A 12,429-nucleotide genomic window follows, 5' to 3' on the forward strand; every position below is an offset into this window, starting at 1 on the left:
TCAGCATGTAAAAATGATGGAAAAATGACTTGTTTAAATGGGAAAGTGGCTACTCGAATCCTTTGTGTCAATGATTTAATTACACACACAAGGGAAAGAGTTTGGGTCAGATTTTCAACCTCTCTTAAGAATTAGGTATCTGATTTGTTGCAGTCCCTGTTCAGGACCTAATTCCAGCTCTTYCAAATGACTTCTGAGAATAGTGCTAGAGGAGGCCTGCAGTGGTGATTGCTTCGTTCGTCTTTCCCAAGCACTAGCACACATGAAAAAGAAAATGCTTCTGACATTTCTAAAATGTCACTTTGTTAAATGACTCTTAGAACAAGCTATTTACTTCCTTCCAGTCATATTTTAAAACTTGCTGCCAATGCAGAGACTATAAAATACTATCCTGTGCCTGCCTTTCTGAACCAATAATCCTCTGTGATTGCCTTCTGGTGTTGACTGCTTCTGATAGACTTTTATTTAGGGAGTTTTGCAAGGTGACCTGTGTAACACTGAGACGTTTATGGAGTGGCCTGTTTCTTGAATGCTTTCTGTTATCTCCTTTTTTTGAAACAGGGCCGTATGTAAAATGGTATTGCAAAAAAAACAAAAGTAATTTTTGAATATAGTAGATTAGAAACAGTAGCTCCCCTTGTCAAATTAATGGGGAAAAAATAACCTCAGATATTTATATATGTGTGTGTGTGTATATATATATGCATACACACACACACACATTAAGTCAGCTTGCTTACTGCATGTTTGAAGATGTCAACGTGTCACTTTTTTTGGCAGGTTGCCTCCATGAGACAGCGTCGTGTGGATTTCTACCTGGGAGCTATTACTGACATGCTGGTGGCTGTGGGTGGCAGGAATGAAAACGGAGCCCTCTCTTCAGTTGAGACCTATAGTCCTCAAAAGGATACATGGTCCTATATAGCAGGGCTGCCAAGGTAACAGAGATAAGTTTATAAAGTTGTCCTTTCTTTAAAGAGTGTGGTTGAAGAGAGCTTATGTGATTTTAGCAGATGAATGGGTATCAAAAGAAAAAATAGTCAACATTGTATCAGCAAGTAACATATATATGTGGTATCTGAGCAAACATCTCTTACAGGCAATATGCGTTATATCAGCTGGATTGGTTTTGATTTCTATCCAGAGGCATTTCCAAAGGAAGGAAGGGAAGAGGGCTTGTAATTTTGCTCTCCAGGCTTTAATATTTTTTCCAAAAGTCACTCGGAGCAAAGTCTTCTCAGAGGCCCTGCTTGGCTCTTGATCGAAAGCTTTTAGAATTAGTTTGGCCTTAATTTGTTGCATTGCCTACTGTCATTTTCCCTCTTAAGATGTTTGTCTTTGTTTTGTTGTTAATATTGTTTTTTGCAGATGATCCACATTTACCTGTATACAAGTACCAGATATCCCTGACAAATGTGACTTCTCTCAAGTGTGCAGTCTGAGTTACAGCTGTGCTTTTGAGAGGCTTTAGTACAGAGCTCTTACTGTAACAACAGCACAGGACATAACTTGTACCTGGCATCAGCTTTTGGGTGGTGACTTTGTAAGGCTGGWAGGAGAGCATCTAATCTGCAAGCAGCTATTCAGATTTTACAATATTTCACATTCTTGAGAATTGCAAGGTGGTATTTTCACCGTGTCTAGAACCTGGGGCTTTAGCAGTAGTGCTTGTTTTTTTGGTGGCAACATCAAACAAGATAGGAGACTTCTTATTTCCTTAGCCTTAGGACTGTGGAGCTCTAGGCAGCCAGTGAAAGCACAGAAGACTGTTAATTCTATTTTGGGTAGGTGCTGCAATGCRAGTCTGATCCACGCTAACAGCTGGGCTTGAGTGCTTTTAAGAAGAGGATGTTTTTTTTCCTTCTGCTCACGCAGGCAGATCTGGCAATTGAGGCTACACATCACTATCCTCCCTGGAAATCTGCATATGAGAGTGTCGTTAGTTCCTGTGCCCTTTGGTTAATTGGGGTGACTTGTGAGATTCAAGTAACATCTCTCAGTTGTAGCACAGCTGCTTCAGACACATTTTTTCAAAGAAATGTGAATGTGACCTGACTGCCTTGCATGCTGTTTAAAACATCATGATCATCATCATCATCAACAACAACAAAAACACTCCCATTAGAGCAGAGGGAGGTGGTGGGGTTTTTTTTTGTTTTTTTTTTTTTCTCTCTCCCCCCTCTCTGCTTAGTTACCTTTCCCCCCTCCACCATATTAAATGGTCTTTGGGTAGGGTTTCGTGGTTGGCTTGAGCCAACCAGATTGTAAGCTGTCCGAAAAGGGGCAATGTTGTCTGTGTGTTCCTGCTGCTCGCTGTGTGTTGCCTGTGGAAATTTTGCAGCTTCACGAAACCAATCAAGTTTCTGTTCTTGAAGTGATAGGCACGTGTTGTTCTGTGGTGGCAGCTGGTACATAGATGGTTAAGGTTGTGCAGGCTGGAATTTTTGGAAGTTACACTGGATGAATATTTTGTTTGAAAAATGCAGATAAGGTTTTTCTTTTCTTTCCCAAGAATCACGGCTTGCCAGGTGTGGGGAGATTTTGGGGGAAAAGGTAGTGCCTGCTTCCTTGGCACAGAGGCCTCCTGTCACCTTCCAAGGCCTGTGTCCCTGTTGCTGTACATGGGAATAATACGCTCCTCAGAGGAAGAGCTGTCGTTTCCCCATCCGCTTTTCTTGGAAGGAGCTGAGCTGTTTTGACTGAATAGTTCTGTCTTACTGGAAAAGAAAGCGCCACATCCTGGGGCAGATGCTTAATGGGAAAAACTTCAGCCAAGCTATCTAAGTGATGGAGCTGGTCCAAGTCTGCTACAAGTGAATCTTGCATGAACCTTGCTAAGGTTCATGGCTATAGGATACCTTCCCCGTTCCTAAAAAGAGTGCTGTCTTTTTAATAGATATTCCTCCTGCCTCTTTGGGAGCAGTTGCCTGCACAGTTTTCAGCCTGGAAGGGAACAGCAGTAGCTGAGTAGCTTGGCAGAGCACAAGCTGGTGCGGTGTTTTCTCATTTTCAACAGACTTAGCAAAACTGTGCTGCAGGCACCTGGGAAATTAATCGTCTGGCCCTAGGTTAAAATTTGGCAGAATAAATGGGAGAAGTTATACAAAGAAATGTGTTGGAACAGGTTAGTGAGTGATGGTAGCTGTTCTACTAGTTGTATCTTGAATAATCTTGCAAGGTTGCAACAGGTGGACTCAACAGTTCTGAATAACCACAGCTCGCCTGGACTCAGATTGGAGTAGGGGATTCCCAAAGTTTYAAGAGCTGGGCTGTGTGTGGTGTTCATTCTCTGTAAAAAAGGATAAATCCCGRTCCTGGATTGTCTAGAGTTCACCAAATGGTGCTGCTGTGACAGAAGCTGTGTCATTTGCAGCTTTGTGACTGGGAAGCTTATTCAAAATTGCTAGTTGGTGCTACTATGTTCTAAGTGGTAACTCTTTTCTCCTTAATGTCTCTGTCTCCTCCGTCCGCTCATCCAGGTGATTGATACTTGTTGCTTGCACCTGGAGGATGACTGGGCCATTTGTACTGAAATGTGCTCTTCTGTTGCATACTTCGAAAGTGCCACTGTTTAAACTACAGAAGGCACTCTTTTGGATTGTTTTGAATTTGTGTATGGTTTCATGCGGTTTTCTATTAGGCTGAAGCCTAATATTTGCAGTTTGGGATGAACTTTCCACAAATTAGTCTAGCCTAACTCTTAACTTGTTGAAACAGGTTATCTCTCTATATTGCAAAATAACAAATTCACACAGGCAATTTTCTTCAGGTACGATTGCCTTTTCAGATCAGTGTTTCGCCTATTGGTGTTCACTGGATATACCTGTTGATCGAGGCAAAAAATAGAGCTTCAGARCCTTTTCTATAGCGGTCTAGGCTAGACTGCTTGTGTGGGCTTAAGAGGAAGTGTGTGCCACTTGTTTACCCATATAGAATTCTGCTTTCCTGATGGCATAAGTAAAGATTTAGCCTGCATCACCCAGGGTCAGACAAGACTATTATCTCATGCTGCCTCTGTGGAGAGCTCTACTGCATGTCTTCCAGGTAGCTTGTTGGTTAGAAGATGTGGGTTTCAAATCCACCTCCGCTTGGGAAAGGGAAGGAATTCAGGTTCCTTCCTGTCCTGTTTCCCCAGTATTTGGTCTAGGTCCTCAGAGCCACCCCTCTGCATGCACAGAGAAGCAAAGAGGGTACGAGCCAGGCTGGGTGCCCCAAGAGACTTGGGTGCTGCTCTACTTTGTTAGGCTGTTAGGAGAGGAGTTGGGAGACTAGATCAACACCCAGCATTTCTGGAAGGTGAAAAACCTGCAGCCCAGGGAATTCTCGCGCAGGAGCATGGAGCAGGATTTAGGTTTCTCCATGATTAATCAGATAACGAACTAGAGAATTTTTGAGATGTCTTTTTTGGATACGGTCTTATAGCTGTCTGTGAGGTTTTTCATTTTGATGCATGGTGTTTCTGTTGGCTTGTTTTTTCAGTCTTGCCTTTTAAGCTTCTGAAGCAAGTGACTAAGTAGCAATAAGAATTCCCTAGTCTGCAAGTTCTGCATGGATGGTGCTGCAGCATCTGCCCTGGGTACACTACATTACTTCAGCCAWGTGTGTGGCAAGGATATTTGTTTTTTTTGTATGGGCAGCTTGTTAAAATTATCTGATTCAGACACTAGTCAAGGATCMGAGACTTTGATAGCCCTCTGGAATAATAATAAAAAACATCTTTAGGTTTTCTCAGAAGTTATTGTGCTTCCAGGGTAAATGTGGCTTTTCTTTTGCACCTTTTCCCCTTGGCTCCAAAGCACTTGGTGCTTTATGTGCACGGAAGAAGAACAATTCATGTAGTTGAGACTAACCTTTACCATGTGAAATAAAACCAGCTCGAGGTTTTATCCACATTCAGCTTTTAAGCATGTTCAGGCAGAGCTTGAAAGCATTCCAGGCTAAAGCAATGGTGAAATAGGTTGGTCTGCCATGCAGGTTGAGTTATCTTGAGTCCTGGGCTATGTAGCAAGGTAGCTGTGCAGCAGGGTGTGTATTTTGCTCTGCAGCCTCACGAGCATTAAATAGTTYGAGCTTTTTTCATCGATGTGTGAGCTAGTTTGTCACAGCTGGTGCTGCAGCTACATCTTTTGACAAAAAAAGACATGTGCAGGAAGGGTGCGTTCAAAGAAACTGATGCAGTCCTTCATCTTAGCCTTCTGCTTTGGGTTCAAAAGGTTTTGTCAGAAATATCCATATGTAAAATTAAGAACAGTCTCCAGAACTGGGTTTGTAGTGGCTTTATTATTGCCAATCACAACATTTTTCTCTTTGCCCTATGGAAATGACATTCATGAGGATAGTTTCCACMAGCTTAATTTGTCTTATTTCAAATATGGCCTCTGGTCTCTGATTAATAAGGTTTAGTGACTTGTTCTGAGGTGACTGAAGACATTATAACCCGTATAGCAGATGTGGTAGAACAGACAGGTAGATCATGAAAAGGACATTGATTGTAATGTGCTTGTAAGTAAACTGGGCTGTGAACACTGGGGCGCGAGAACCGATTCACGATCCTGAAGCTGTGGAAGGGGAAGGCAGTAGTAGTTCTCTCTCTTTTTTTTTTCTTTTTTTTTTTTTTTTTTTTTTTTTTTTTTCTTGGCTAATCACTACTATTAAGTCTGACAGGTATCATGATTATTTCCTCTTTCTGTCATAGAATCCCTTGCTGAGCTGTGGATTTTTTCCTCTCAGGCCCTCTCAGACTGATCCAACCCAAGCCCTGGAACAGAAAAATGGGAGAGAAGGCCATGGCAACTAGAGCAGGATGGGTTGCTTCTGTTGTATGACACACTGTAGAGGATGCCTTAAAAAGTGCTTGTCATACCTTAGCACTCTGTAGTGACCAGGTATGAAAAGGATGCCTTGGAAAGTGAATGTTACTCCTTAGCACTCTGCAGCCACCAGTGTGATGTGGAGAAAAGCTACCGGGTAACTAACAGGATTAGGGATACTCCTATCTTCTGTTAACTTTCTTGTTTAGTACCAATCCTTGTGAAATGCTGGCTATCTCAATAAAAACTCCAGGTACTAAGATGGGTTTTTTGTTTGTTTGCCTGTCCTAGATTTACCTATGGCCACGCAGGAACTGTCTACAAGGAATTTGTGTACATTTCAGGAGGCCACGACTACCAAATTGGCCCTTACAGAAAAAATCTGCTCTGCTACGATTATCGCACAGATGTTTGGGAGGAGAAAAGGCCAATGATCACGGCCAGGGGGTGGCACAGCATGTGCACCCTGCAGGACCACATCTATTCCATTGGAGGCAGCGATGACAACATAGAAACCATGGCCCGTTTTGACATTCTGAGCGTGGAGTCGTACAGCCCTCAATGTAACCAGTGGACCAGAGTTGCCCCTTTGCTGCAAGCAAACAGTGAGTCAGGGGTGGCTGTTTGGGAAGGCAAGATTTATATTCTTGGAGGCTACAGCTGGGAAGAAACAGTCTTCTCCAAAACAGTCCAAGTTTATGATAAGGAGAAAAATAAGTGGTACAGAGGAACAGACTTGCCCAAAGCAATTGCCGGTGTGTCCGCATGTGTCTGTGCATTGAAACCTAAAACAGATGACAAAAAGAAAAAGACAAAAACAAAAAAACATCAAGATCGAGGAAGATGACTGCTTCTGCAGAGCCAGCCTTCGAGCATGGACTCCAGAGGAACTTTGTATTCAGTTGTTTCTTTCTRGCCTTGATTCTTTCTTTGAAATGGAAACAAAAGTGTCTTCTGAAGCCTCAGAAAATGTACAGTTGAGTGTGGATTTTTTTTTTTTTTGATTGAGGTCATGTTTAAGGATAAAAGCAACAAAAAAAACAACATCCAAAACCCCCTGGATAAGGGGTGAGGTGGCAAAAGAGGTTTTGCCACTTTCCTGAATGTTATAACATAATCCTTTACCTCTGTGGTTCATGGCATTTCCATGCACATCTTATTCTATTGACGTTTTAAAGCTAAGTCTAATTTCTGGTGAGCTGATAGAAGACAGAGTATGGAGTGTCTACTTGGAAACTACTAAGGAGCTCARATGCACCTGTTGAGAGAAAATGAAATGAAACTTGGACGTTATGTAAATACTGAATTTTTGTTGCATTAAATTTCTTTTACAGTATATTTTTGAGTTGTTAGTATCAGATTTCTGGAGCACGTGTTTGTACAGAGAGTATTGCTTTTGATGAATGCAGATCAGATCAGCTTGTTGAGCAAATAACTCCATTATATTCCTGAGAGCCAGAAGATGTAACTCTGTGGCTAAAGAACAAACAGGCTTGGACTGGTAGCGTTGTGAACACTGAAATTTAGGAAAGGTGACATAAGTTTTGCATCTGTTGGTGGCAGGAACTGACATTTTTCATAACACAAGGGCAAGCTTTTCTTAGACTTCCAAACCTGCCCCAGAATGAGAGAAAAACTGCTGAAGGTTTTGAAGTTTTGAGGGTTTCAGTGGTCACCACAAGTAGCCACTGGGTGTTAGAGGGGTTGTGCTGAACGCACCTGCTATGAAAAAGCTGATTAACCTGGGATGATTAATTGGGGTTCAGGAATCCTGAAGGAAAGCAACCTGGATTTTTATGTGAACTAACAGCCCACCTCCCCTGGCCCCTCAAAACAACTACAAGCTCAAAATATCTTTTCAAGAAGCTAACCTTTTCTGATAGGCTTAGTGGGGACTGCAGCTCAGGGCTTATCAGGCGTTTCTCGGAACACCTTCCCCAGCAAAAAAGGGTTTAAAATGGAGAAAAGTGAAATATTCTCAGGGCTGTATTTGGGACCCAGATAGAGGGACTGCGAATTGCCTGCGACACGCTGTCCTCTGCATACCAAGCAAAGAGATTTCTGACCCAAGTGTTAGTCCGTCCTCTACAAACACAGCTGATTCTGCTGCTGATATTAAAATTCCCCGACTGTCTGGCCAGCCTTTGGTCATTCACCCTGGGGCATTTTACAAATGCACCTCTGGTTTGGAAGAAGTTGATCCCAGCAATCTGATACAACTGCTCTAGTTACTGTTGTAATGCCAGGCCACAGACTCGTGTTCCTCCTTCCCAAAAGAAGAGCTTTCTAAGAAGTTTTTAAAAACTTTTATACTCTTTTATAGCATGTTTTGCTAACTCAATCTCTTATTTGCCATATATTCTGTTATTTACTATGGAAGCTACTGCTCTGTAATTGTGGCCCTGTTGCTGTCAGGAACTCATAACTGGACGGATCTTTTAGTCTTTTTGTAGCTGGTTGGGGTGAGATGCAGCTGTTAAAGCAGCATTTCCATTCTCAGCATTGCTAGGCAGCCAGCTAGAACTGTGACTATTTATTGTGCAGCCTCTTCCCTGAGAGTCCAGCTTGTCGGACATACTGATAAATTTTGCTTTAAATTTACTGAATCTTTATTTTCAGCTGAGTGGATTTGGGGAGGTTGGGTTTAAAGTTCTGCTGGGGAAATRCTGGTTCCTTCTCCCACCCCTCTCAGTCTTTCCAGTCTCCCTTGCTGTACACTGGAACCACGTATTTCACATTTGCCTTTTTCTTATTTTTTTTTGCATCCAGTGTGCATACAGTTGATATCGTGCTGCCCCCTTTATTTTGTACTTTGCAGCCTTGTTACCTCATTAATTGGAAAAACACTAAGAAAATATTGATTTGCACTTAAAAATTTCATCAGATGCGCTTGTCATTTAGAGAACTCCTAGTTATATTACAAGAATTTCCTTGTATTGAAAAAAGTACCTCTCAGTAAATTCCTGGAGTCCAGAAAGCTACAGGATCCTTTCCCAGTGCTAGGAAAGGATTTGAGAAAACTGGTTATGAGATTAATTTTGTAAAAGCTCCTTTTTTTAATATGRTTAAAAAAATGCCTGAGTTTTTCACTTGCATTAATGAATTTGCTTTATAGACTTTGTGCATTGCATGAGGTAATGGTTATTCTTTTTTTATCTTAAAAATAATTTTTTGGTTATGACAAACATGAGTTTTTTATTATACATATATGACTGAAATCCTTGTTATGTTGAATGACAAGTCCTACCTATCTTTTGGGGAAGTTTTTATGTGTAAGCATAGAACAAAGATTTCAAATATTTGCTTTGTTTCAGTTAATTGGTTGCTTGTTACTATATCCCCCCTTAATTAAATGTGCTTATGTATTACATTGATATCTGAAAAAATAAACCAAATTTAGCATATTGTATTCATCACTGTCTGACTTGTGTGGTGATTTGGTTGATGCTTTCTTTACTGATGAACTGGAAAWAAGTCATTATTTTTAAGCTGGCATTAATATGAACTGCAGGCACTAGGCAGAAGTCTAATGTAACCATTTGAACTGAAGTATAAAATATTACTTGGCTAATGCACATTTTTTTTTCCCATCAAGAACAAAGGCTATAAATGGATATATGACATCTCATTATTCCAGAGTCCTGGAGCATTCTGTGTGTTGTTGCTGTAAGAATATTTCCAGTATTAAAGGAACAAATTATTACCATTCCATGGAGAAAACCCCTGTTAATAAGTGTTGCTGAAAGCACAGTTTGGCAGGTTCTCTCTGTAATATGGATGTTGCTTTACATAGCTGTGACTTAGCATTATTACTCAGGCAGTGTTTAAAGTAGCTTCGGAATAAGCTATCTAAATGCTGCCCTGCTCTGTCAAATGGATGTGCTGGAATTTTGCAAAGATAAAAGGAGGAACATGTAGGAGATGGGTGAATTTCTAGTTTTATTTTCTGAGTGAAAGAAGGGTCTCTGCATGTGATTACRACTGGGAGAGAAGGGGTGCATCTTTCCAGTCTCTTCTCCTCCAGTTTTCTTCTCTCTCAGCCTGCCCTCTGCACCTGTAAATTCCTCAGCCCTCATCTGTAATCTTTGTAAGGCATTTTACCTCTTGTCAGGAAGCGCTGTTTTCTTCCTGCCCTGGGGGAAAAACAAATACTGCTCTGCCTCATTTTAAACAGGCTCTTAATCCAGATTCTAAGGAAAGCTCCTCTTGCCTGACACCTCGTAGCCCACACAAAACCCTCCCTTCTCTCTCCCCACACACATATATATGTGTTTTAGCATCAACATGTCAAGGAGCTGCTGCCTGTAAAACTAACGTTAGAAAACAAAAATCCCTGGAGAAACCCTGGGGGAAAATTGCACAATGGTGTGAAATGCGGTTGTTTTGAATGCTTGAGAGCAGTAAATATTTTTTTGTTTCTGAGTTGAAATCTTAAATTGTGAAGAATATGCATGAGTGCTTTTCCCCACAAGAAATCAAATTGTTTTCTTCCAAGCATTGCAGAAATTGCAAAGACTTCGAACACTTCAGCGTATGGGTAGTGTCACCCTTGCACTGGACAAGTGGAAAACAAGAGTTTGATGTGGCTGATGGTCACAAAGATAGAAAAAGACCTCAGGATTGCTGGCCAGCTTTTAATGTGTTCGACTCAGATGTACTTTTGATAAAACATCTTTATCTGTGCAGTTTTAGCAGGAAAGAGGATGGAGTGGAAACAAATTAAGAAGAACCTTCTGGCCAGTTCCAGATCATTCTGTTCCTATGACCTTAATGAGTTAGAAGCTAATTACCCCTTTACAAACTCTAGTTTTGAGGCGTTTTGCAGACCACCTAAGGCAGCTACATCCCTACTCCAGATGGAAATGTGTTGCTGTTGTTGGAAATGTGTTGTTGCTGTTGTGTGCGAAGCAGAGCGGACACAAACGAATCTCCCAGCTAGGCAGTTTCCTTCTCCTGCTGATCCCCCACCGGATGGATGACAGACACACGGTCGAGCTGTGGGTTTGTTGATACTAAATCCATRTTAGAGTATCACACGGGCTCTTGCTGGAACTCGGTATAGCTCTGGGAGCAAAAATGTAGTTGTGTTTCTATCATGATGGGTTCAGTCATGAGGAAGAAGATGGTGAAAGGGAGGAATTTAGAGGTGAGATAAAAGTGCTTTTGAAAGGGCAACTCTAAAATGGGCTGCATGAGAAGAGAGAAGGTTCGTACTCAAGGAAAGATGAAACACAAATAATTCAGCCAAAAGGTCTGCATAGTAATTGGAACATAATAGAGTTAAGCATCCACACAGTCACTAAGGGCTTGCCTAGGCTTGAAATTTCATTCAGGCTAACTTGTACTATTTCACACTTAAGTTCCTTGAGTCAACAAACTGTGTGTGTTACAAGTTATCAGAAAGCTTAAGGAGTTTGGAGCCTGGTCTGCTTGAGAGTTCCAGCATCTGGAGCAAAGCACCTCCTGGTATCCCGCATTTCTCGGCTGATGGCTGCTGCCTGCGCAGCCTTTGCTGCTCTCTCTGCTCCTGGGGCTGCCCTCTCTAGCCGCAGGGATGCCTGCTGCTGCCTTGTGCAATTTCAGGTCACCGAAAGTTCACAAATGTAGGACTAGTCAGCAAGCATGTTCCAGTAGCCAGGAAACCCTCCGKGAGGTTTTGGATTTTTCCCTCTCTGTCCCTGAAAGAGCAGATGGAGGGGCCCATCAGTCGCTTCAGTTCAGGAACCTCCAAAGCACRAACCCTTCACAACCCCTTCACCTCCCAGGCATTGCTTAATCTTACAATATAGCGACATGATATCCTAGGATAAGCCATTCAAAACCATTTTGTGTTTTCAGTGGAATAAGAACAATTCTGATAGCTTTCTTTTTGTGAGGGAGCAACCTGCTTGAAGTATTTTATTGAGTTTATTGGTGAAATAAGACAACCCTTTCAGATTTCCCAAGATGCGATCCCCCACTGCTGTTGATCAATACTCAGAGGAGTTAAGTGTGTATAACACGCTGTGAGTAACCTTATTGCACTCCCCTCTGTGAACCTTAAGAACATGGAGCATATTTGGTACTTGAATTGACCGCTGGGAGCCTGTGCTGCTGCATTCCCACAAATGCGGCCCATTCCGTCAGGTGGGATTGGGAATTTTGCCTCCAGCCAGATGAGCTCTGTGAGGTTTTTTATTTCCCTATTATAACATTAAGCTTTTTTCACGGTCAAACCAAAGTCCCCTTTCACAGGATTCAGTAGYTTAAAAAAAAGGAAAAAAAGAGCAAATTAACGATTTGTTCAATGGCTTCCTGCCAGGGGAGAGGGGATCAGTATTGCCAGAAGCGTTCAGTTATGACTCAGTCCCCTTAAAATCATGAGATAGGCTTAGTCACTTATTATTTTTCCAGATACAAACGCCGAGGTCATTATCGCTCTCTGGGATGATTCTTTTTTTTTTGGACACTTTCAAACTCCGCCTCGGCGGCGGCCCCGCCTCAGGGCGGCCGCTGTGGGGCGGCCCCGCGCGCCCCTGGCGGGCAATGGCCGCCCGCCTCGTGGCAGACCCGGGCGGCCCCAAACGAAGCTTTTCGGGCGGCCCCGGCCTCGTGGCCGCCCCGCAGCCCCCCGAGCCGC

The 12,429-nt window shown here is 42.3% G+C and overlaps 1 protein-coding gene across 1 annotated transcript in view; it reads left to right on the plus strand.

The window, feature by feature from the left end:
• KLHL36 (kelch like family member 36) overlaps positions 1–9,033 on the plus strand; it is a 15,192-nt gene extending 6,159 nt beyond the window's left edge. The window contains exons 4-5 of the mRNA XM_026042356.1: positions 781–938; positions 6,102–9,033. Coding sequence (XP_025898141.1) covers positions 781–938; positions 6,102–6,657 — 714 coding nt within the window. The 3' untranslated portion in view covers positions 6,658–9,033. The remainder of the gene's footprint in view (positions 1–780; positions 939–6,101) is intronic.
• Positions 9,034–12,429: the final 3,396 nt, after the last annotated feature.

This window comes from Nothoprocta perdicaria, unplaced genomic scaffold (genome assembly GCF_003342845.1).
Source record: "Nothoprocta perdicaria isolate Ctin4 unplaced genomic scaffold, notPer1 scaffold_30, whole genome shotgun sequence".
Lineage (NCBI taxonomy): Eukaryota > Metazoa > Chordata > Aves > Tinamiformes > Tinamidae > Nothoprocta > Nothoprocta perdicaria.